Source organism: Dama dama, chromosome 5 (genome assembly GCF_033118175.1).
Source record: "Dama dama isolate Ldn47 chromosome 5, ASM3311817v1, whole genome shotgun sequence".
Taxonomy (NCBI): Eukaryota; Metazoa; Chordata; class Mammalia; order Artiodactyla; family Cervidae; genus Dama; species Dama dama.
Window position 1 is genome coordinate 104,351,915 of NC_083685.1, and position 25,604 is coordinate 104,377,518.

At 61.3% G+C, this 25,604-nt stretch overlaps 1 protein-coding gene across 3 annotated transcripts in view; it reads right to left on the minus strand.

Moving 5' to 3' along the window:
* Positions 1-95: 95 nt before the first annotated feature.
* The window catches only part of RAI1 (retinoic acid induced 1), a 102,726-nt gene continuing 77,217 nt past the window's right edge, over positions 96-25,604 (minus strand). For all 3 annotated transcript variants that reach the window (XM_061143657.1, XM_061143659.1, XM_061143658.1), the window contains exons 3-6: positions 7,027-12,562; positions 3,199-3,292; positions 1,733-1,782; positions 96-1,429 (exon numbers count right to left, since the gene is read on the minus strand). In XM_061143657.1, coding sequence (XP_060999640.1) covers positions 1,415-1,429; positions 1,733-1,782; positions 3,199-3,292; positions 7,027-12,546 — 5,679 coding nt within the window. In that variant the 5' untranslated portion in view covers positions 12,547-12,562 and the 3' untranslated portion in view covers positions 96-1,414. The remainder of the gene's footprint in view (positions 1,430-1,732; positions 1,783-3,198; positions 3,293-7,026; positions 12,563-25,604) is intronic.

A 25,604-nucleotide genomic window follows, 5' to 3' on the forward strand; every position in this document is an offset into this window, starting at 1 on the left:
GTATCTCCCTGACTGCTCATTCCTGTCCCAGAGCCCTCCCCTAAAGCCTGGACCCTCTCCCGGCAGAATCTGGTCAGAATCCACGGGCTGCAGAATTCCAAAACAATCGTTGTATCTTTATTGACTTTTTTTTTCTGAATGCAATGACTGTTTTTTTTTTTTTTTACTCTTAAGGAAAATAAACATCTTTTAGAAACAGCTCGATACACACAATCTTCAGTGTGAAGCAATATACTAATAAGAACACTAGTCGTCTTAACATTTACAGTCTTCATATATATTATATATATGTATATGTATACATATATATACACTATATAACGAGGCTGGATATAATACACACGTTCACCATTTTACAGTCATATGTACAGAAGTTGCTAGGGCGGCCCCAGGGTGGGGCTGCGTCAGGCCTATCGAAGCGTGGACAGAGCTGAGGACACGGACAGACAGGCGGACGAACTGGTGGGCACTGGCCCGGGCGGTGGTGGCTGCATGGGGAAGGAGGCAGCGCTGGAGCCACCTTCCCAGCAAGGGCCCCGTGCTAAGGGGCGCACGACGCACAGTGGCGACAAACGGAGAAGCGAGCATGTTCCCAACATATATACATTCTATGTGACATATATATAGAGGGGCACACAGGTGTGTACATGGATCTAGCGCTGTCTCCGCTCCCGTGCGAGTGGCGCTGTGGCCCCTGGAGACGGTGGTCGTGCGGAGGGTTGGTCACGAGTCTGCCAAGGACAGAGACTCCTTCTGCGCTCCCAGGCTGGGCTCCAGGGATGGGGTGGGCTGGAAGGGGGACAGGCAGAAGCCAGCAGGGGCAAGTCTGCCCACGCCCAGGAAGGTCGCATCCCTCGGGAGCACAGGCCCCAGATGCTCGGCCCTCCAGACCTCACGCAGGTTTTGGCCGAGGCTGGGCAATTAGGGTGCACAGCTTCCAGCCCCTCCTCTGCCGGGCAAGACTTGCCAATCCCCCTATCCCTACCCATTCCCAGGGTGTCCGGCTGCGGGCCACGACCGACCCACGTGGAATGTGTACCACGTCATCCTGGAACTTTCAGGGAGAAGTGTGTCCCCAGGCTACAGGCCTCCCAGCCCCGCCAGAGTCTGGGTGTCCCAAGGGGTCTGGCCGCTCCGCGGGCTAACCCCTCTCCAAGCCTGGCCAAGGGATGGGGGCGAGAAGGCCCTGTGCCGTCCGGTGCCAGGAGCAGACGGATCCAGAACGTGTTTTCTACCCAACCGGGGACCACTAGCTTCCGCCCAAGGGCGGCCAGATCCAAGGTTCGGGTTCCGGATCAGGGATCCGCTCAGGACCCGCGCTGGAAGCAGCGCAAAGGCCCGGGGGCTACGCCTGCGGCTCCTCTCCTCGGCGGCGGGCGGGCTGGCTCCGGCGGCTCCTCCGGCCGGGAGTGGATTACAACGGCAGCCTCTGAGGGAAAGAGACACGAGGCGCGCTGCCTACGGCGGTGCACATGCCAAGGGGGTCAACCCCTCCGGACCCGCCCCGGATCCGCAGTGAGAGCGAAGAAGCCCCGCCGGCAGCTCGGCCTGGAGGTTGGCCTCCGCGCCCCGCCCCCGGGCTGGGCCCGCCCCCGGCGCGCGCGGGAGTTTAAGTGGCCCGGGGCCCTCGCGTGCGCACACGCCACCGTCAGGTCTGCCTGGAGCCGATGGGCCTGCGGCGGGGTATGGTCTCCAGCCTGGGCCCCTCCAAGGGGGGCTCACGGTCACTCACCTTATGTTTGGGGCATTTCAAAGAAAAATTCTCTTCAATGAATATACAACCTATGAGCAAACAGAAGTTCGCGCGGTCAGAATCGGCGTCGTGTGTGGCTGGGAGGGGGGCGCCCACCGCCCTGGACGCCCCCGGTTGCAGGTTTCTTTTCAGAGTAAGTCAAACTCTGACTGCCCTCCAGCCCCGCTGGCTTGCCTGTCCTTTACTCTCTCCTCCCCCTGGAACCCCCTCTCGTCATAGGGAGGCCTCCCCTAACTCTCCAGCCTGTCCCCCTGCAAACAGCCAAGCCAATCCAACAGCACATCCCTTCTGCCCCGCCCTGGCCGGCACTGGGGGTGGCCCTGCTGGAGGCAGATGGGGCGGGAGCAGAGCTGGGAAGGCTCCAGACCTCGTCTGGGTCCAGCAGCCTCAGCTGAGCTGCTAGCTGACCACAGCCACCTGGGTGGGCTCTGCCCGCCAACCCCTATGTGCCTCCCTGAGACTTAGTAATGCAGCTAATACAGCAGCGGCACAGCCTGCCCTGCCTCAGGCCTGCTCCCTGCCTGGGGACACTGGCCACCTCCCTCTTTGCCATCCTTCCAGTACGGCAGCCCCTGCTTTCTGTGCCAAAGCCTCGGGGGCTCCCAGGGCAGTGGGAGTGGGGAGGGTCCTGGCAGGGGAGGCCTCTGCTCTGTCATATGGCAAGGTTTTCATACCCTCACCCCCTTCCAGGGCAGCAGGGGGCGGGGGACAGAGGTCCTGGGCCCTCCCCAAACTGAACCAGTGCTGCCCTCTCTGGGTCGTGTGCATGGCCTCACTGCCTGCCCCAGAGAGCTGCAGAAAGAAATGACTCTCCCCTCTGCTTCACAGATGGGGCCCTGACTGTAGAGGCGTGGAGGGATGCACCCAGGCCACGCATGAAGGATGCCACCAGGATCAGGGGCTCCAGGCTCTCTGGCCCAGGCAGTCTGTGCTCTGTGTGCCTGGCAATAGTAGGTACTCAATAAATGCCCACAGAACAGATGAGTGAGTGAGCAGAAAGAACAGGGCAGGTGCAGGGAGCCTGGCATGGCCCTGCTTTCCCCTTCCACAGCTTCTGTTTTGAATCTCCTCTCCTTCCATCCCACTCAGTTTTTGTCACTGAACTGTATCTCCCCTTTTTCCCCCAACTCAGTGAATCCCTATTCAGACTTCAGAGGCCCAGCCCGGTAGCCCTGCTCTTTGAGGCCTGAGATCCTCCCCAGCTCTAGGCACCCCTTGGCGACAGCAGCTCACATACAGCTTTCAACCTTGTAGTCTGTGCTTCTCCAGGAGGTGGCTGAGGAATGACGTGTCTCGCCAGCAATGCCCAGCAGAGGGCCTGGCTGAGAGACACCAGAAGATAAAGAACTGCTGGGGCAGAAGAGGGAAGCAGGGGGGTCGAGTGGGGCAGGTTCAAGGAGCTGTGCCCGCATCCCCCAACCTGCTGTCTGCTAGGGCTGACTTACCCGCATCGCTGGCACACGGGTAATGGTAGGTGTGGAGGCATCCTTTGTGGCAGCACCCTATGGTGGCCCCCGCTTCTTGGCAGCTGGAACAAGTCTGGCAAGGATAGAGGGAAGACAGGTGAGTCTGCCGCTGAGGGGCCCGGGAGGCCCCCACCCCTTTCTCTGAACAGGCCCTCAAAAGGCAGCTGTGGGGGAGCTCAGGATGGTCATCGGCACCTTGGGTGGGGAACTCTCCGGGTGGGTGGGAGACCTTGTGCATAACCATAGGGGTCTCTGCGTCCAGCAGATGTGGGCGAGTGATGGCTTGGCCACTGTGTACTGCGTGACATCAGCTGAGCACCACAGCTCTTCCCACCTGCTTCGTACAGCAGGGACGGCTCCTGCCTTACGGGATGGTCTCAAAGACTGAAAGAGTGACCCTGGGGGCCCAGTGGGTGACAGGAACTTACGAGGCCAGTCACCACCTGGCCGTGCCCTTGCCTGCCAACTCTTCCCCACAGCCTCCAGGTGGACTGCCTTCATGGGCCTACTCTACAGTGAAGTTGGGGCTCCCTCCCACTCCAGGAAAGGTGGTGAGCATTGTTTCTCACCCTTTCTGGTGGCAGAAGCAGCACTGAAGCAAGTCAAAGGTCCCACCCTGAGGGGCCATTCAACACCCCCTGCCAGGACTTGGGAGGGGGTAACACAGCTGGTGCCTGGATACGGGGTGCATGTGAACCCCAGGCCAGCCAGCAAGGCAGCTGGGCCACTCTGGGTCTCAGAAATGGGTCTGCTGAGCTTGAGGGCTGCCTGCAGGGGGACCAACTGGGAGAGGATGGTGATGCTAAGAAGACCCTTGGAAGAGCAAAGCAAAACCTCAGGCCTGGGGAGGGACAGACCCCAGATCCCGCAGACCCCGGGCCCCCACTGCAGCAGAGGCCTGAGATGGGGGAGGGGAGCAGAGAAGGGAGTAGGCCCACGCCAGGAGGCTGAGTCACAGAAACCAGTAACTGCAGTTTGACGCACCAGGTCCGTGTGGAGGCTGCCTCCTTGTAACGACCTGATGGCGCTGGCATTATTGTTCATTTTACCCAGGTGAGTGATGAGAGCTCAGAGAAGCCCAGTGAGTTGCCTGAGGGCACATAGCTCAGGAGGAGCTGGACAGGACTTTGAGCCCAGCAACGGAGCTGGGGCACAGGCTGGCCATCATGGTGCCGTGCTGCTGGGGTGGGTGGGCTCCTTCCAAGGACTGGGGGGAACCCACTCCCAGCAGGAGGGAGAGGCCAGGGATTGTCTCTACCCTTCCTGGCTCTAATTCATGCCTGAGAATGCTCCCTCTGGTGCCCAGCTGGGGTGGGGAGCAGCAGGGTGGGAAACTGAGGGAACACCAGTGTTCATAGGCTCCTTCTGAATGGTGGTGTCTTTCTGATCAGGGTCGAGTCTCCAGGCCCCCCATTTCTTGGCTCACAAAGGGGTGATGAAGCAGGAACAGGCCCCCAGACCTGGCCCAAGTGTCCCACCCACAGCAGCCCTTGGATGTTCTGATGGCTGAAGAGTGACAGTGGGCTCCTCTGGCTGACGGCTTCTCGCACCCCATCTGCACAGAGGCCCCTCAAACCCTGGAGACAGGCCTCTAGAGGTGGAAGCAGAGCAAGGCCTCAGGCCCTCCTAAACCCAGCACGCGCATTCTGATCTGTCCCCCTGGGGGCGGCCAAGGGCCCTAGCAGTTCAAGGGAGAGGCAGACTCCCGGGTGGTGGGCATGGTGTGGCTCAGGGCTGATAGATGGTGTGGGGGCTGCAGCAGGGGACACAGAAGGGCGCGCCCCTGGAGGCCTGCACAGGAGTTCTGATCCAGCAGAGAGCTGATGGGTTCGAAGGTGGGAGCAAGGGCCCCTACTGTGTGGGTGTGGGGGGTATGTGGCCATCCACATGGTCACAGCCTGCTGATGGGCTCGGTGCCCTGAGGCTCACAGTGGACAGTGACTTGCTGGGGTCATGGAACTGGCTCCCTGTAGAGCTGGGACTGGAACTGGGGTCCACACGGTTCCAAGACCACCTTAGGCCACCAAGCTCCGAGGCAGAAAGGGTTTCAGGGAGGCAGGTGGCCCTGGGAGGCCTGGGCTGTCAGAGGGGAGGGGGACGAACCACGACCTGGGGAGCGCCAGACACTGCCTGTCTTCCCAGGGTGTCCTCCAGGTGGGGTGCTGCTCCCATGAGCCCCTCGGAGGCTTGCATGGCTGCTAGTCCCAGCCAGCCCAGCCCAGCCCAGGACCACCTCTCTAGCAGGGAGGCTCTTCTGATCCTTGAGTAACTGGAGTGGACACTGTTGCCAGTGACCAGTGAACATCCCTCCCCCCGACTTCCAACCTTCCAGGGCCGCTCCCCGGGTGGGAGGCCTTGGGACCCGTCATGGAGGATGGCACAGTGGGCAGAGATGGGACCACCAGGCCAAGTGCTCCAGTACTTAATAGCCATGTGACACCAGGAAAGCACAAGGCCACTCAGACCCCCCGCATCTGCCTTAGTCCAGCAGGAGGCCGGTGACGTCAGTGATGTCAGACCAAAGCGCCCGGAACAGGCAACTGAGGAAGGACCACGGTCAGCCCCCACCCAAGCTCAGACAAGGTGCAGAAGCAGCACAGCCGGGTCGGGGCCAAGAGGATGTGCACCTTGCGGGTAGGCCACCCGGCGCTTTCTGGAGGGGATCTGAGCCTGGGCATCATCATTCAGTGGAGGGGAACACCTGAACCTATTTCAAGGAAGCTGGGAAGGAGACAGTGATGAGAGAGAAGCAAAAACACAAGAGGGGAGGAAAGGAGAACTGAGCAGGGAAGCGCAGGGGCCCTGGGCTGTCAGGCCAGGAGGGCCTTCCTCCATCAGGGTGGAGGCTGGCGGAGGGTTGCCCTGGCACGGAGAGCTCCTGGACCCCATCCTGGTAGCAGAGGATTAGGGAACAAGATGTGGACAGCAAAGTCGTCTCCCTGGTCACGGCCAGCACAGGGCTGCTCATCAGGGCTGGGGGAGTGGGGACCAAGAGGGAGCAGGTGGGCAGGCAGGGAGGGTGCAGGGCAGTGAGCTGGAGGGTGGCATGGTGGGTGCCTGCCCAGGAGACACGGGACAGCAGTGTGGCGAGGGGGCAGAAGCATGGTCCACAGCAGGGAGCTCGTGGAGCAGGAGAGCTGTAGTAACCAGAGTGACATTCACTGCTGGGACGCGACATGCTAGTGTCGTCAGAGAGCTGCCACTGTCACAGCCCCAGCAGATACGTCATGGGCTCGTGGGTAGACCAGGCACAGCTGTGACAGCTTCATGGGACTGTTATGCCCACTTTAGAGATGAAGAAACGGAGGCACAGAGAGGTTAGGCTACGTGCCTAGAGGCACACAGCAACTGCAGTTCCTCTGGGATATTTCAGGGCTTTGCAGGAAAGACCCCTGAACCACCCTACTGACAAGGGCTGACCATCCAGCCACCTGTTGTTGGAGGGGCTCTGTGTCCAAGGCCCTGATCCACCTCAGATCATAAGAGGCAGGCAGTTCTGAGGCCCCTTATCATCTGGGGACTCAGTGTCCTGCTGATTACTGGAGACGGGTGTCAGGAGGGTGCAAGGGCTGCAGCTGGAAGGGGTCGGTTGAGTGTGTGGTGGGTACGGGCTGAGTGGGCAGCAGGGAGGTCTAGGACAGGGTGGGCAACTGTGTCCTGTCTTGGCCCGGGGGTGCCTCTGCTCTCTGGCTAAGCCCCCGGACTCATTTGTGACTTGGTCTGTTTAGCTCACACCACAGCACTGGAAAGGCCTGCCTGACTGCCTGCAGAACCCGAGGACCCCACCCGGCGGGACTGGCCTCTTACCATGTCCAGGGCCACCTTCATGGCCTCCTGTAGCCCAAAGAGCTTCCCGGCCACCAGGTAGACCCCGCCTGTCCACACGGCGCAGGCCTCATGCACCCAGTGCTCCTGGGTGTCCCCGCCAGGCTCGGCCGGTGGCTCCTTGCTGCACTCGTGCTTACGGCTCTTGTCAGCTGGGGCTGCCTCCTCACTGCCATCCCCCCGACCATCACAGCAGTAGCAACTCTGCAGCCGCCGGGACAGGCCCCGGGCACTGGTGCGCAGAGAGCCCTGCTTGGCCGGATCGGCTGGGCCATCAGGCCTGGGGGGCTTCCCGGTGGTGGTGGTGGCAGCAGCAGACGCAGCAGCTGGGCACTCGAGGCCTTTGAGTGTCCTCTCAAGAGGCAGCGAGGCCTCCTCACAGGTGCCCTCCAGCCGCACCTTCTCCTTGAGTTTTGGCTTCTTTTTGGGGAGGCAGTGTTCAGGGTAGTAGGGCCCACAGAGGTCCCCAAGGTCCTTGAAGTTGGCCGGGTTTTGGCAGAGGCAGCAAACAAGGCAAGAGGTACTCAGGGCCTTGGAAACCACGGGCCCCAGGTGCATGGTGGAGGAGAGGGGCAGGGAGGGCCGAGGCTGTGGGACAGAGCCTCCAGGGAGCGTGGCTAGGGAGGCCCCGGCCGCATCCAAGGAGAAGGAGCAGGACGAGGAGGAGGAGGAAGAGGAAGGCTTCCTCTGGGGCTGGGGCTCCTCTCCGGGGGAGTTGACAACAGTGCAAACAGTGGTGAACGCACCCCGCTTCTCTACCCGCACGAAGGGCGAGAAGGCGGGAGTGCGGCTGTCTGCCCGCAGCCGCTTGCAGGAGGAAATGTACTTGAGGCGGATTTCAGGCTCGGCGGGATCCAGGGGCAGCACCTGCTGCTGCCGCCGCCGCTTAGCCCGCCCCTTACAGGGTGAGGAGGTGGTGCTCTTGGCCCGGCCCCGTGTGAGGCGCTTCCGCTTGGAATAGCTGCTGTAGTTGGCATGGCCTGGCTGCTTCTGTGCCCTCGTCTGGGGCTGGCAGGACTGGCCCTCTGGGGGCTGGGCAGCCAGGCCCAGCTCCTCCGTCTTTGGCTTCTTGCCTCCTACGCCAGAGCTGTCCTCACTGCCCCCCTGCGTGCCATTGGCCCTGTCTCGGGGAGTCAGCAGCAGAGCTGGGCCGAGGTGAGGCCTTTTCTCCAGGGAGCCTTTGGGGAGTCCAAGGGCCCCAGCTCTGCCTTTCCGGCTTCTCTTCTTAGGCGCCAGGGCAGTGCCCCCGGGCAGCAGGGCCTCTGGGGACGTGAAGGCCTCCGTTTTGAAACCATCGGTCAAGGACAGTTTCTTACTGTTCACGAGTTTGCCTTTTAAGGATCTATTGGTCGGATTTCTGCACAATGGCTCGGCCCCCAGAGCTGCCGGGAACTTCTGCCCGGGGCTCACATTTAAGAGACCTTCCTCTGTCCCCAGAAGGCTGCCCCCAGTGCTCTTGAGCCCACGTTCCTTCTCGGGGAGGGATGGGCTCACAGGATTCCCAGGAGGGGCCCCTGGTGCTCTGCACGCAAACTTCTTCAGGCTGGGCGAGGTGATCTTCTGCACAATGGCCTCTAGCTTCAAGCCCCGGCCTTTCCGGGGTGGCAGCACCTTGGTCTTCATGGCCCCCTGGAAGGACGCCCGTGAGGCCAGCTTCAGGCTGGTGTCTGGGGTCTCCAGGGGTGGTGGCTTCGCTGTGGGCTCACCATTGCCCTTGGTGGGTTTCGCCTTCTTGGGAGACGTCATCCTCTTGAAGAGGGTGGGGGAGCCCTCGGCCCCCTCCTCCTTCACGTCTCCCCCAAGGCCACCACTGCGTAAGACCAGGTTGCGCTTCTTGGTGGGGACAGGAGCCATGAAGGCTGACTTCCTTTTGAGGGCATGGAGGGGTCGATCTGAGAGCTTGCCGCTGGCACCAGGCTTGGGAACCCTCGCCCGCTGGCCCACCCTCCCCTCCTTCTGGGGGCTGCCAGTGACCTTGAACGTGGCGGGCAGGTGGTTGTTGGCAAGGAGCTTCTTGGTGGTGCGGCAGTTTGGCAGTCGGCTCTCCGAGGGCCGTCTGCGCTTGGAGTGGAAGGCCTCCTGGGCCCTGCTGCGGGACCGCAGGATCATGGACCGCTGGTCTTTGCCCGGTGCATCCAGTGAGTCCGTCTCCTTGGTCTTGGAGCCCATGGGGCTGCTGTCAGAGGCCACAGGCAGGGCGGCCGGGTTGCTGGGGCTGGACGCGGCCTTTGGGGAGGGCTTCCCCACCCGCTTGCCTGACTTGAAGGCGGCTCGCTGCTTGCCCCCCAGCTTGTCTGGGGGAGCAGGAGTGGTGGGCAGGCCTGGGGGTCCGGGTGTACGGGGCTCGCTCAAGGCGGTGAAGGAGCGGGTGCACATCCTGGGAAGCCCTTCTGAGATCCCCCGGCCCGGGGCCCCCGCCCCCTCCATCTGTCCCTGGGGGGGCCCCGTGCACGATTCGGGGAGCAGCAGGTCTTTGGGCAGCGCCGGTGCCCTGCACGGGGAGTCCTCAGCCTCAGGCAGCCCCCGGTGCACCCGTCGGCTCCGCAAGCTTTTGCCGCGAGGCACGGGCTCTTTCTTGGCAATGGGGGCCTCGGGCACAGCAGGCTTGTTCGGCTTCTGTGCCAGGGAGGCCTCCGGGGTCACGGCGGCAGAATCCCCTGGGGCCAGCACCCCCTCGGGCCCCTCTTCCTCTGGCTTCATATGGGATAGGGAGGACTCGAACCAGCTCTGAACCTTGGACTCGGCGCCCACGGTGGGGCCCAGCAAGATGACCGAATCCCCGGAGAGGGGGCACGGGGAGCCCCAGCCGGCCTTGGGGTCCAGCACCTCCTCCACCTCCTCCTTGCCACACAGCAGCGTGGCCTTGGGCGACAGCGCGTCCTGCAGGCCTGGCCTCTGCTCGGGGCTGCCCAGGAGCTCGCACAGGGACGAGTACTCCTCGGCCTCCAGGTCCTCCTTCCGGCCTGGCGCCGGCAGCAGTGGGAGGTCCCCAAAGTCGGCAGCCGAGCAGCAGTGCCGGCTGTCCTCTAGCCAGCGGTCGGCCTTGCCCACCTCGGGGCACTGCAGCAGCCCGCCTGCCTCCTCCTTCACCCCGCCCGCCGCCTCCTGCTGGGAGTCCCGGGGCACCGCAGCCTTCTCCCCAGGGGGCGCCTCCTCCTGGAAGCCCAGGCAGGCCGAAGCCTCTCGGGCGTCCTCCTGGCCGGCACTGTCAGTGACCTTTCCGCCCTGCTCCAGACCCTTGGTGAGCTCGCTGGGGTGCAGCCCCCACCGAGGACAGGCATCCCCCAGGTTCTCCTCGGGCCAGGCAAAGGGGTGGGCGCCATCCGCGGAGCCGGCAGAGGTTGTGTCTGGGAAGCAGTCAAAAGCCACGGTGGGGTCTGAGGCAGTGGCCCCCAGGGTGGGCTTGGCACTGAAGGAGAGGGGACCGGCTGTCTTCTTGGGGTCAGGGGTGGTGAAGCCCACAGAGGGGTCTTCAAATAGCCCCGGACTGAAGTCCTTGGCACTGCTGCCCTTGTCCAGCTGCAGGGCCTCAGGCAGGGCCTCCGGCTCCCCTGGCCGTGGCCATGCACTCTTGGCCACAGGGTCCAGGCAGGCGCTGTGGTTCTCCAGAGAGAAGGGCGGCTTGCCGGCATCTTTGGCCAGGCCTGGAGCCTCGGCCCAGGCCTTGTCAGCCTTCTCGCTGATGGCCTCCTGCAGCCCCAGGATCTCGGAGGCCAAGTCCTCCTGTGCCAGGGCGCTGAGCAGCAGTCGTGGGCAGTCCCGCTCGCCGGCCACAAGCTTGGAGAAGCTGTCGAGGGGCAGGCTGCCGTGCAGGCTCTGGAAGGAGTCGTCAGACTTGGTGGACATGTCGTCTGGCGAGGTCACGGAGCAGGTAGACACGGACTCGGGCTTGGCCTTGGAGCCGCCGTGGACCCTGGCAGGGCTGCCTCGGGCCTGGCTGCAGTAGAGGAAGCTGCGCTCCAGCGGGTCCTCAGAGCCGCTCAGGTAGTCAGCCTCAGGCGGCTCAGCGTGCGTGGACTGTGGTGTGCTGCTCAGCGGCTCCGATAGCGGTGTGCCCGCTGGCTCGGCCGAGTAGCCGCTGCCCTCGGGGCTGCAGTGCTGGCTTTTGTGCTGCTCCGGGGTCCGGGCCACCAGGCTCTTGAGGCTCTTCTTCTGAGGCCCGGCCGCCTTGGACAGCAGCAGCTGCTGCACGGTGTTAGAGATGTTCTCCACCTGGGAGGTCAGGGCCGTGAGGCTATGCAGGCTGAGGTCCGACAGCAGGCTCTCAGGAAGCTTGTCCTTCTGCAGGGCCTTGCAGTTGGCGGCCTGGGTGTCCACAGAGCCAGCAGCATCTGTCGGGGAGGGGTTGAGCAGGGGCATGAAGTGGCTGTGGTCAGTGAGGCCGGCGGGGAAGGCCCCAGGGCCGAGTGGCTGCTGGTTGTAGGGAAAGTTCTCCAGGTTGGGCATCAGTGGCGATGGGGTGGAGCTGTAGGAGGGTGAGCGGCCCACGGAGCGGGCAGGTGAGTGGCCGGAGCCGGGGCTGAAGGTCTGGTAGTACTGCTCTGGGGTCCTAACGGTTGCATCCGGCTGACAGTAACCTGGGCCTTGCTGCCCATAGTGTTGGTACTTGGCGAGGTTTTGGTAGTGCAGGCTTTCCTGGGCATGGTGACGGCTCTGGAGGGCCTGCTGCTGCTGCTGCTGCTGCTGCTGCTTCTGTGTGTCATAGCTGAGGCGGCTGGACTGGTAGGCGTGAAGGTTCGGGACCCGCTGGCTGGGAGCCAGGCTGGCGTTGGCGGTCAGCGGCCTGTCGTGGGGCTGGGCGGAGGGGGCCGTGCAGCTCTTGTAGGAGTGGGCCCCCTGCCCGCCGGCCTGGCCACTGGAGGAGTAGGTAGAGGAGGCGGGGAAGGACTGGGACTGCTGGGGGAAGTGGCCGCCCTGGGGGAAGGGCAGGGGGGAGGCAATGTCACTCTGGGGTTTCTGCCTCTGGAGCTTGGGGTATGCCAGGGATGGCGGGGGCTGCGGCAGCTGCTGCTGGACGTGGAGGGCGTGAGTCCGGAAGGGCAGCTGGGCACCCTGCTCAGGGTACTGCCGGCTGGGGGGCACCACCGTCTTTTTCATCAGGTTCTCGTCATATTTGCCCACCCCACCTGGCAGGGGCTGCGGCTGAGGAGGGGGTGGCTGGGGCCCCCCCCAGGCCTGCAGGCCCTCCTCGCCTGAGTAGCGGCCCGGGTAAGGGCTGCCGTCCTGGACGGTGTAGCCTGCGAAGGCCGGCCTCCCTGGCGGGGCCTGCGGCGAGGACAGGCCTTTACCAGCACGCGCGGTGGCGGGCGTGCCCGCGCCGCCCTCGTAGCCGGGGAAGGGCTGCGGGCCGTAGTAGTCCTTGGTCAGCAGACGCTGCCGGTCGCAGCTCAGCCCGGCCTGACTTGGCTGCCTATAGTTCTCCAGGCGCGACGTCTCCTGTGAGGTCTGCTGGTAGGTCTGCTGTTTGCCATGGAAACCACACCTTTCTCGAAAAGACTGCATGACTTGGGCTGGTTATCTGTGAAAAGAGAAAGGGCGAGAGGGAGGGCGGGGAGAGGAGGGCAGAGCGGGCGGGGTTCAGACGGGCCATTTCCTTCCCTTGGAAAGCCAGCCCCCTCCCGCCCTGCCCCCTTCTGCAGCCGCCCCACCAGCTGTGCACATATTGACAACTTCTGTGTCAGGGCCGCGTGCTCTGTAATTCCCGCTCTGACGGGGACAGGGAGGTGCAGCCTGGCTGCCCAGCGCCAGGTCACTGGGGAGCTGCCCCCTCCCCCCCCCCCCCCGCCACCAGTTCCTCCTCCCCCTCCAGCTCAGAATCATTTAGCCATTCCCGCTCCCCTGTCCCCTGGGGCTGCTGGATCCGGTAATCTAGCCCCAGCGCGGCAGTGTTCAGGCGTGACCCAGCTCGTGCGTGTGTGTATGTGTGTGCCTGTGTGTGTGCGTGGCACGGGGGATGGCCTGCCCTGCCCCAGAAACCACTCACTGAGGCCTGGAGTCTGCACATGTGAGTACGCGTGCGTGTGTGTGTGCACACACACCCCTTCTCCATCACTGCACACACACCTTCTTCACCACTGCATACACACAATCCCCTTGTCTATCCTTACACACACACACACCCCTTCTCCATCACTGCATACACATTCTCCTTGTCTATCATCAGACACACACCCCTTCTCCATCACTGCACACACACATTCCCCTTGTCTATCATCAGACACACACACCTTCTCCATCACTGCACACACACATACACACCTTCATCACTGCACACACACACACACACACTCCCATTCTCCATCACTGCTATGCCCTCTGGAAGCTGTCTGCTCCGTCTGGCAGACGCTGACGAGGGGCCGCCGAGCCACTGTGGGCATAAGCTGTCCCTCCCAGGAGCGCGGGCAGTGGCCCTGCCTCCTGTGTTGGTGTCACAGGCACGCAAACAGGCTGCGCGGCGCTGATGAGGCAGCGATGGGGCAGAGCTGCAGTCCCTCTGTCTGAGGCGCCTGGGCCTCCAGGTCAGCCCCGCCCGCCTGCACCAGGTCAGGGCCAGGCCGAGAGCCCATCTGTTTATGATTTTCGGGGCCGGGCACGCAAGGGGTCCAACCTGCACCAAAGCAAGATCCTGGGTCAGGAAATGACCTCAGGGTGGGGGTGGGGCTGGGAGGGCCCTTCAGGGCAGAACAATAGGGTCACATAACAGGCCGGCTGTAGCGTCCAGGCTAGTGGCCCCCCTCCCCTCCCCCAAGACCCTTCGAGGAGGGAGGAAGGAGCAAGGACACCCTGGCTCGTGGAGACAGAACGAGGGCTGGTGGCAGCCTGTGTCCCGGCCGCTGGGTTTACCCACACCTCGCTCACCTGCAGGGCCCAGGCCCCCAGAAGGGCACAGGGGACTTTTCAGGGCCAGTTCCAAACCCAAGAGGAAAGGGTGGCCTGGCGTGTGCTCCGAGCCTCCAGGGCTGTGTGAGGCATGGAAAATACGGGGGCACAGACAAGGGGGGCAGACACGCAGATGTGAAAGGGAAGAGGCATTCCCCCGGGGGTCTTGGTCATCCCTTCTTCACCCAGCTCCCACCTCCACATGCAGTTGTGGGGGTTGGGGGGCAGCTGACCTGGGAGGGGCCCGAGTTGAGTAGGTCCAGCCCAGGGTAGGTCCAGGACAGCCCCAAGGAGCCCCATCAGCCCAGCCCAGGCCCCTCCCTGCCCTTGGCGGTTGGCTGGTTCAGCCCCAGGGCCCCAAGCCCACCGCAGGGTCCCATAGCCCACTCCAGGGCCAGCCCCACGGCCATGGCCTCTCCCTGGCTCATCACAGGCGCCCTGATGTGGAAGCCCCCCTCTGACCCACTTCAGTCCATCCCGCGGCTTGGATCAAACACGACAGGAGTGCCTGCTGTGACCCAGAGCTGGAGGCAGTGCTGGTTCTAACGGGCGGCTCCTGCAGGTGGGCAGCCCCAGGGCCCCCACACCGAGCTCCCAGGTGGGTGCCCCCTGCCACCCTTGGGCAGCACTCGCGGGCGGCCCCCCGCTGCCCAGGCTGTCAGAGGCAGGTGGAGGCACCGCTGCTCAGGGTGTCCCCTGCGGGCAGACAGGGTCGGCTGGGCCCCTGGGCCCTGCCCTGCCCTCCCCGGCCACGTTACAAGCCCGGAACTCACACACCCAGGCTGGCTCAGGAGGCTTCGCCTCGTCTATCTGCACAAATTACATCCCGGCTTTTATTAGTCCCAGATCGCGCTCATTTCCCGCTGAGTGTCCTGTGGATATCATTAACATTTCTACAGCTTTTTTTAATATACTTTTTTCACATTCCCCCAAAATGCATTACCAGAAACATTATTTAAAAAGAGAGTGTGCTCTGACCAGCGCCCCCTCCCTGTTTAACCAGTCCAGCTGCCGCATCTTTTAATGTCGCCAAGCAGTGTTACAGTGGGTTTTCCGATACACAGGAGCAGCTGGATGTGGTGAGAGCATCTATCTCAAAGAAAAGACAGTTCAATTAAAATACGAGAAGCCCCACGCCTGATGGAGAAGGCAGCAGAACGCTCACCCCAGCACCACCCCCCAGCCTGGCAGGGGTGGGCCCCCCCCATCCGTGTAGGAACAAAGGCTGCCACCAGGCCCCGTCCCACCAGCACCACTGGGAGAAAGTGGGGCTCGGCCTCTTTAAGAGCCGTCTTGGGCCACCACGAGCTCTGTTGTTATTAATTATTGTGATTATGATTACTTTTCAAGAGCACCAGCAAAGGACAGGAGAGAAAGAGGCAGGCGGAGAGCTGGGGTGGGCAGCATCAGGAGGTAGATGGTGACCTCCGAACCTGGGAGGGAAAGAGCGGGCAGGAGGGCACCAGCTGGGGGTCAGGGGAGCACCCGCCAACACTCCACTCCCGGTCCAGCCCGGCCTCCCATCCCTGCTTCCCCTCCGCCTTCTGCCAGACACTAGGTCAAGGCACAACTCTGAAATTCTAGCCAAATGGGAAGCAAAGGAAGAGGGAAAAGGAGGGAGGGAGAAAGTCTTGAGCTCCAGATCACCTCCCGTGGTGACTCCTGCAAGCTGGCCTGCCCACCCTGTGCCCCAAGGCTTCTCTACCTCAGCGACTGATCTCCCTGCCCTGCAAAGGGATGCGATGAGCCCCAGAGCCCACCCCAGGCACAAGACCAGCAGCCCCCAAAGGTGTTTGGTAGCAGGTGAGCCAGGGCTCAGCCCTTCTTTCTGGCAAAGAGCAGAAGTCTCTGTGGTCCCCCTGCAGGCACTGTGGGGCCCAGGGGGGCAGGGGCAGCCTTGGCCATGGGGCCTGCTCCCCGCTTCTGCATACTCACTGCTTTGACCCTCCTGCCCTGTTACAGAGAATGGGAGGCTCAGAAAAGCCAGGACCCGCCTGTGAGCCACTCACAGGAAGTTCTTTCAGATGGACACTGCAGCAGCGTGGATGGCCCTCACTAGGAAGTCCCACTTTAGAAGAAGGCCCCCTGGAGCACGACGAGGAAAGGGGGTTCCAACGTCCCCTCTGCAACCTCTGAGGCCCCAGAAGCTAGCTCAGGCCCGCCCCACCATAGGGAGTCCACTCTTGGCTGCCTGTTGTGCCATGAGCAGCCTCAGAGAGAACTCTCTGGGTCCACGGCCTCTTTAGCCCCCAGGGTCAGGCTTCAGGTTAGGGAGATGGGCCTGACAGCGTAGGCAGGAGCTTACTGCAGCTCCGCTGGGGCTGGGGAGGGAGGAAGCAGGCGAGAAAGGAGCTTCTGTACCCCAGCTGGCTCTGGGGCTGCAGGCGCATCCCACCTGCTAACCCAGGCTGGTTTTGTGACCTGGTTTTCTGAGCTGTAGCTGCAGGGGAAAAGCTTTAAAACCCAACCCCCTCAAGACCTGGGAACCAGGAGGTTGGGGGTGGGGGTGTCCCAAGAGGATCAGAGCTGGTGGGTCCACCTTGGGCCTCCCTCTGAATTGTAGGTGATGAACACTGTGAACAGGACACCTTGATTAAAACCATCAGCTGCTAGTCAAACTTACAGCTATTCTGTGGGGTCTATTTTGAGTCCCAAGGGCTTGGCTTGAATGGAGGGGGGGGAATGAGTTTCCAAGGAGGCCGCAAGACAAGACAGCCCAGTGCCCCCAGGCCTCCGGGACAGGGAGGGCCCTTGGGTCAGTCACTGGGGGAGGTCTGCTTGGGGCAGGGGCCTATCCAGGGGCAAAAGGAATTACAGAGAACAAGGCAGCCCCTCCACCCCTGTGTGTGCACAACACCCCCATAAACGCTGTGCAGCCCTCCTTGCTCACCGGCACCCAAGGGAAAGCCCCTCAGGTCCGACACGCCACTCTATAGGCCTGAGAGAGGCAGGCAGAGAGCCAGGCCCCTTTGCTGAGGCTGGGGTCCCAGGGAAGTGGGCTCTTTGAAGGATGTTGGAATGTGGGGGGGGGGGCTTCTAGACTCCGCAGATGTTTGGAAAGTGCTTCCTGAAGCCCACCAAGCTGCCTCCTCCAAGGACCCCCCGGCGGAGCAGCCAAGACCTACTAGGCCACCAGACCAGAGCCTCCCCTTGGGGTCCACCCACCAGGCGGATGTGGTGCCCCATCTGAGCACTCCACTATCCTGGGCACTTCGGGGCACTGCCTGTGGGCCTACTGCTCTGTTAGTCCCCTAAGGCACCCTGCCCAGGAAGGGAGCCATGACCCCACTTTCAGGAGTAACCTGCTGAATTCCCACAGCACAGCGCAGAGGCCGCAAAGCTAAGCTCTCAGCTCCGTTCCCTGACTTCTAAAGCCATGCTTGCTGCCCCTGCCCCTGGTGCAGCTGCTGGGATGTGAGGGCCAGTAGGTCCAGAGACCTGGGTCAGCTGGGCTAGAGGGGCCCATGGTCCAGGGGTGAGAGGCAGATGGCCCAGCCACCTCCCCGCGAGGTGTGGTGCAGCAGGAAGGGGTCAGCGCCACTGTGTTGCTGGCCTCCTGGAGCCCTCCGGAGGGAGGAGACAGTGGCAAGGGGGGCTCCACGCCCATTGGTCTCCTGTAGATAACAGCTGCTTTTGCATCATTTTATCTACCACTCAACAAAAAGCGACCCCTTTTCCCCAACTCTGTCAAAATGAGGAAAAGAAACAGGGTGGTGCTGGAATGCAGACAGCTATGAGGGCCGGAGTCAGTCACCCACGCACTGAAGTACAAGGGGCTGGTCCAGAGGCTGGTGTCAGGGGCTCCCCAGCTGCCCCATGTGCTGCTGGTCTTGCAGGTGGCTGCATGCTACGTACACCAGAGTCTGTCTGTCCACTGGCTTTCAGGGGAGCCAAAGAAGGCAAGGAGAGAGCCTCACCTCTCACCCCAGTCTTGTCTTCTCACCCTGTGTGCCCTACCCACTGTGACCTCCTGAGGAAGAGCAAGTACCAAAGGACTGAACTGGCAGCCAGTCCAGCATCTCCCCAGGCCTCGGGGCCTTTGCACGGCCTTTCCTCTGCTGGGAAGACCATGCTCAAGGATCTCCATGGCTCCTCTGGCTCCTGGGCTGCAAGCCTTTGCTCATGTGACCTTCTCAGGTGGCTGACCCTCACCACTGTGTTTGAAACTCACACTCCATCTCCCCTACACCACCCCCTCTTCTCTAAGGTAACTAGCCACACGGCTGGCTGGCTTCACTTTTGCCTCTCCTCTTTAGAAAGGAAGTTCCATGAGAGCAGGGATTTTGCCTGTTTTGTTTGCACCCATATCCCAAGTAAGGGCTTTGCAAATGGCATTAGTGGTGAAGAACCCACCTGCCAATGCAAGAGACACAAAAGATGTGGTTTCCATCCCTGGGTTGGGAAGATCCCCTGGAGAAGGAAATGACAACCCACTCTAGCATCCTTGCCTGGAGAATCCCATGGGGCAGAGGAGCCTGGCGGACTACAGCCCATGGGGCTACAAAGAGTCGGACACCACTGAACAATAAGTGTTGAATGTATATTGTTTAAAAATGTCACATGAAAAAAAAAAAATGTCACATGGGACTTTCCTGCTGGTCCAGTGGTTAAGACTCCACCATTCTACTGCAGGGAGCACAGGGTCAATACTTGGTAGGGGAACTAAGATCTCAGATGCTGCCAGTTAATAAAACAAAATCCAATGTCTAATTGTTTAAAAATAAATAAATACATAAAGTGTCACAGTATGAACATATCCAGAACAAGGCTGAGTACAGGTACAGAACACACTTGGGTGGGGATGAGGGGCTTATGGCTGCACCTCCTCACTCATTTGACAAAGCTCTCCCTGGGGGGTGGCAGAAAGGGCACCTGTGAAGGGCGCAGGTGAGGAGGGAGGGACGCTGCTCCAGCTGACTGCTGCCTGTGGGATGCAGGACCCAAGGTGCCAGAGCCTCTGAGTGTTTCATAGAAAGAAGAATCTCTCATTAAAAAAAAAAAAAGTTATCTGGGCAGAAGAGCTAAATAGACATTTCTCCAAAGAAGACCTACAGATGGCTGACAGGCACATGGAAAGAGGCTCATCATTGCTAATTATTAGAAAAATGCAAATCAAAATGACAATGAGGTACAATACCACCTCACACTCATCAGAATGGCCATCATTTAAGAAGTCTACAAATAACAAATGCCATAGAGGGTGTGGAGAAAAGGGAACCCTCCTACACTGTTGGTGGGAATGTAAATTGGTGCAGCCACTGTGGAGAATAGTATGGAGGCTGCTCAAGAAACTAAAAACAGAATTACCATGCGATCCAGCAATCCCACTCCTGGGCATATATCTGGAAAAGACGGAAACTCTAATTTAAAAAGATACATGCACCCCTATCTATGATCATAGCAGCCTATTCACAACAGTCAAGACATGGAAACAACCTAGATGTCCATCGGCAGATGAATGGATAAAGATGGTGTGGTACATACATACAATGGAATACTATTCAGTCATAAAAAAGAATGAAGTAATGCCATCTGCAGCAACATGGATGGACCTCGAGATTATCATTCTAAGTGAAGTAAGTCAGAAAGAGAAAGATAAATACAGCATGATATTACTTATATGTGGAATCTAAAATATGACAAAAATGAACATATCTATGGAACAGAAACAGACTCACAGAGAACAGACTTGTGGGTGCCAAAAGGTAAGGGTGGAATGGATGGGGAGTTTGGGATTAGCTGATGCAAACTATCACATATAGGATGGATAATCAAAGGCCCTCCTGTAGAACATAGGGAACTGTATTCAATATCTTGTGATAAACCAGAATGAAAAAGAATCTGAAAAATAAATATATGTATAACTGAATCACTTTGCTGTAAAACAGAAATCAATACATTATAAATCAACTAGACTTCTATAAAATTTAATAAAATGTTATCAACCAAGTAAAAAAAGTTTAACACCCCAGAGATCCAAGAGAACTGGTCTTCAGGCTGTATTTGCTCACAAGCTCCCTGGTGTCAGACAAAGGTAGCACTTGGCCTGAGCAATGCTGGGCACCTGGGGGGTGCCTGATGTGACGAGGTGGGAACAGGAGCCCCCAGAACACTCCCTGGACTCTAGGAGAAGCCCTGAGACCAGCACTATCCACTTAAAACTGCGGAGTGGAGCACTGGGGGCCGGGTAGAGGGCAGCACTGAGCCGTGGGGGGCCCCATGGGACCAGAGCTCTGGGGGCTGCAAAGGCGGGTGGTAGGAGCCCCAAGGACACAGAGGTGCTCATAACCCTCCTCGGAGCCCCACCCCAGCACCAATGAGGGAGGCCCTGCTGTCTCCCCCCCGCCCCACAGCATTGCTGGGTCCCTGCAGGGCTCCCTGGTGGCATCATCACAGCGGTAATTACATAATTAATGGTCTAATGAGCCACTTCACCTGTGTCTGCCTTGCTGGAAAGTAGCCTGAGGAGGGCAGGGGCTTCATCTGTTGTGTCCTAGGCTCTAAGCCTAGAAACTGCTCCAAGTAGGTGCCTTTTTCAAAAACTATTTTATTTGACTGCACCAGGTCTTCGTTGCAACAGGCGGCATCTTTAGTTGCGACATGCAGGATCTAGCTCCCTGACCAGGGATTGAACCAGGGCCCTCTGCATTGAGAGTGAAGAGTCTTAGCCACTGGACCACCAGGAAGTCCCAGTAGATGCCTATTAAATGCTGCCTGGACAGAGGGGCAAGAGTAATGTTACCTAACCCTCACCACAGCCCTAACAGAGGATGACAGGCCTGGAGGCCAGGACGTGTGCAGCAGCCAACCAGGAAGGGACGACAGAGCTTCTGCTCTGCCCTCCACAGCCCCTGGGTCACAGCCCTCCGTGCCACACCCACTCGCTCATCAAGCTCGGCTCTTACGGGCTGCGCAGGGGCAGAGCTGGGTGCTGAGGAGCCAGAAGAAAGAGCAGTGACTTCTGCCCTACTGAGGCAATCAGACAGATAACTGTGGGGGTGTGACACCCACAAGGGGCTCTGGGGGTGGGGAAAGGAGATGGTCAGGGCCGACTGGAAGGAGGGGGCCCACTGAGGGGAGGCAGGACTGAGCAGGTGGGTGGTCCCAGTTACCACCCCTCCCAGATGGGGAGTCAGATGCCCACTGTCCACCTGGTACCACCTCCCCTGCCCCCCAGCAGTCCTGCACAGTCACCCACCATTTGTAGTTGCTGCCTGCCCACTGCTCCCAGGGAAGGGCCACTCTCCCCACTCTGTGGGGCCCACTGATCTACAGCCAAAGCTGGAGCGGGGTCTCCCAGAGGTCCCCTCCACCGCACCGCCAGCAAGGCCAGCTGCTGTGAGCAGGGAGCCACCAGAAGCCTTCCAGGTCAAGCCACCTCCTCGTTTTGCAGAGGGTTAGTGAAAGCCCAGACAGGGGTCGTGACTTGTCCAGGAGGTCCCGAAGGGCTGAGAGCCCTCTACAGATCTGTGCTCCAGAATGCCCAGCCACCAGAAAACCAACTTGAAGCTGGAGGCCAGAAGTGGAGATCCAGACTCTTCTTCTGGACATCCAGCATCCCAGGGGTCCGAGAACGCCCCCTCCTTTCCCCGGCCTGGGCAGGAACCTCCCCTCCCTTCCTTGCCTGACACCCCCTCTCCGAGGCATCCTGACAGCCCCTCCCGGCTCGGTTCCACCTGGGGGAGCCGGGAAGTGGCGCCCCTCCCTCCCCCAGCCCCAGGGGAGGAAGCCGCCTGTCAGGCCGCCGCGGCGTGTCAAATCCTCTTGCTGCCTAATTGTGAGACGGCGGCGTTTAAAGAAACGCTTTTCTGGCCGCCTGCCACACCGCAAACTGCTTGGTATAATTTTATTATTAAGGAGAGAGAAAAAGAGGGAGGGGGTGGGGAGAGAGAGAGAGAGAAAGGGAGCGAGAGGAGGAAATTGCTTAGTCCGAGTCAGCTGGTGGAGTATTCTCAACGTGAACGCGGCCCGGCTTTCCAGTTGGCAAGCTGACTTCGTTAATTGCGCATTCAGTCTCTACTTAGGGTAATTGAAACGAAGCGGGGACCGGGTCTGACAATTAGGGTCTGCGACTAGGCCGTTAACCCTTCCGCCCCCGCCCCCGGCTCCCACGCACCCCTGGGGGCGGCAGGCAAGCGCCCCAGCGTCGGCAGGGTTAACGCGGCGCGGGCGCCGGCCGAGCGGGGGATGGGGCGAGGATGGGGGGCGTGCGGGGGCGCTTGTGGCCTCGCCGCCCCCCCCCCCACCCCCGCAACAGATGTTTCTGGCGTGTAAGACAAAGGCAGAGCGCCTGCCGCTGCCGGAGAAAATCCGCAGGACTCCCTCAGGGGCAGGTAAAAATTTCACCTTCTATTTGTGTTCCCCCGCCCGCCCCCTCCCGATTTCCCGGCCTCTGCGCCAATCCGGAAAGCGCCACCAAAGACGCCGCGCCGCCGTCTCCGCCGCCCAACCCGCTGACCCCAGCAAGGTCGCGGCGACCTCGGGCTCCGCCAGCCGCGCGCCGGCCCCTCCTGGGGCGCCCCCGGCCGCAGTCCCGCGATCGCAGGCGCCGGGAGCGAGGAAGGGGCGCTTTTCTCGCCACGAGGCGGAGGCGGCGGAGACGCCGCGCACCTCCCTCCGGCCCGCGCTGGGACCCCGGGGGCTGCGCCCCCCCGGCCCCCATCATTCATCTCCCTGATTCCCGCTGTAGCCGCCCTCGGAAGTCAGCCGAGTGAAGCAGCTGTTCCTTGCACACTCCACTTGACCAAAGATGATGATAAATGAGGCCCGGGCTGCGTCGGGAACGCGGCTGCGGCGGCGGCGGCCGCGAGGGGCGCGCAGGGCGGGGCGTACAGCCCGCACCCCCTCCCAGCGCCCCGGGAAGGGCGAGGACGCTAAGGACAGAGGCCGACGGGCGCAATCAAAGGCCCGCACTCCCCTCTCGGCGCTCCGCGCCGCCTCGATGCGGACGGAGAGGAGCCAGGCAAAGGAGCGCCCCCAACACCGGGGCCTACGCGAAGACCCCCTTCTCGCGACGGCACGGCCCTCCCTCCGCATCCCGGGCCCGAGTGCCTCGGTCCCCACCGTGCCCTCGCCCGCGCCTCAAACCTATTAACGCTCGTAAATAATGAATAATGGAGCGAAGCTTCCCTCCGCCGCCAGCTGCGCCCGTCCCGGGGAGGGGGCGCCCCGGCCGGGCGCGGGGGCCCCGGCGCACGGCCCCGCACACGTGCAGCCGCGGCGCGCAGGCGGGCACCCCGCCCGCCGAGGAGGGGGAATCCCGCTCTGCCCTCCCCAACGCCACCTCCCCTGGAGTCCTCTGGCACCGAACGAGGCGAGAGCGCGCGCGAGCTTCCCAGCCGGAGAGGGTTATTTTTAACCTGCCCCCCTTTCCTTCCCAGCCTCTCGGGTTTGCGCGCCCGGCCGCCTCCCCCCCCCCCCCCCAGCAGCCGAGGACGCAGGCTCCTCACCTCGCTCAGCGCCTCCGGACTCCGAGCGCCTCCCCCGGCCCGCGGCCCCCGCCCCTGCACGGGCATCGCGCGGCTAAATCTCAGCCTGGAAAGGACCGATTAGGAGCCGCGTGCCTTTCTGCGAAATATTGGAACCGGCTGGGCTGGGGGCGGGGAGCCGGCGCGCTCGTCCCCTCGCCTCCCTCCGCGCTCGCTCAGCTCTCCCTCTACAGACGCGGGGCGGCCAAGTAAGGGCGCCGAGACCCCCTCTGGATTTCGTCCTTCTCTCCTCAACGCCCACCCTTCTTCAATCATCGACGAAGCTGGAGCTTCTAACACGCGGACCCTCCGGCAGCGGCGGCGCCAAGTGGGGCGCTGCCTCCCCCATCTCCAGCCTCCTCCCTAAGCCGCTCCAAACACACACACCATTTACACAGCAGCGGCCTTGCACACCGGCGACTTCAAGGCGGACCGCCAGGCCGGGCCTGGGGCGAGGGGGTGCGCTCGACCCCCAGCCTGCCCCCTCCTCCCGGTCCCTTCCCCAGCAGACCTAGCAGCCCAGACCCCCGCCCCACTTCCTCAGAGGCCAGAGGCACAGGAAGTTCACGTCCACTCCCATTACCCTGCTCTCCAAAAGGCCACCCACCCAAACCGCAGCCTGTCCTTCGCCCCAAAGGAGGGGGCGGCTGAGGATAGGGCTGGACCCAGAAACCCCTGGGGGCTTCGACTGGATCAGTCACTTGACATTTTCCAGACTGCTCAGGCATCGACCCCCTGACCACCTCCCTCCTGAAGGGAGGCAGGGTGCGGAGAGAAAACCGCTGCAGAGCCGCCAGGGGTGGGGGATAGACTGGAGGTCTGGCCTGCTGGGAAGAGGGAAAAGGGCCTTCCCGCCGGGAGTGCTGGCCCAGTAGCAGCAAAGAACAGGGCATATTTGGGAACTGGGGCCAGATTTCTCTCCCAGGACTAGCAGTGGGGAGCAAGCAGGCACGGCTCCCACCCCAGGGTAGCAGCCTCTGGCCAAAATTACTGCAGAGGTAAGAAGCCTGGCCGGTTGGAGCTGGGGTGGAATACAGATGTGAGAACAGCTGGTCTGCTGACACCCTTGGGCCATCTGGGAGGCCCAGCCTGGCCCGGACAGGAGGAGGCTTGAGGACAGAGCAGGGATCCCCTGGGTGCACACACACCCTGGCAGGGCAAAGGGGGGGTTGTCACGGGGCTTCTCCCCTCTACCAGCCTGGATACAGAGCCTGGGGCCTTCCCCAGGTCTTGAAAATTCTCAGTAACCCTCAGACCATGGAAGCAGGCGTAACAGCAGGACAGCATGTCCGTCCCCTCCTAGGGCCTTGGTAGATCATACTGCTGACCCTCAAGCTGCCATCTGGAAGGTGATGTAACCTCTCATTTCACAGATGGGGAAACTGAGCCCTGGAGTGGGGGAAGGGGGTGGGGAGAGGGCTCCTAGCTCCTCCTACCCCAGCTTGTAGGAGGAGTCCTCCCATTCTAGGGCCAAGGATGACAGGGAGGCCCTGGTTCGCTCCTTTGGAAATTTCAGAAAACTGTTTTTCTTGGGAGATAAAAAGGGCAGGGGCCTGGTGTGGTGAAGAGCTGGAGAGAAATCACACTGTCCACCAACTTCTCCCAGCCCCCCATCTCCTCCTCCCCCAAGCCCCTCCCAGCCCCTTCAGACCCAGCCACCCTGGGGATGGGGGTCTTACTGAGGGTCCCAGGAGGAACCTCATGTGCAGCCCAGATATGAATGTCACAAGCTCTTCACACGTGTGTGGCTGTGTTAGGACAAACCACAACTTCACATAGGGCCTGGCAGCTTTGTGTCGCCCAAACAACAGGCAGCTCCTATTTTGATATGAGAGGGAATCTCCATCTCAAGGCTGGATTCTGGATTGGGGGGACTCTGCCAGATGAACAGCTGGGGCCACCCTGTGCTCCGGGCTCCCCTGCTGCCCCTCTGCTGGGAAGGGAGCTTCCATTTCCGGGCAAGGCTTGGATGGATGCCCTTCTGCCCCCTCTGCCCCCCATTCCTGGCTCTCTCCAAAACTAGGTGGATCCTGGGCAGCTCCCCTAAACATGCTGCCTGGTGACCAGAAGCACTGGCTTTTGGGGAAAGCAAACCACCAGCTCGAATCCGGAGGCAGCCTGGGACCGCTGTCTTCAGGACGGAAAATATTTGCCTTTGGTTTTCGGCTGCTTCTTTGTCCTGGCTGACTTTCCTCTCCTCCACGCAGCTGTGAG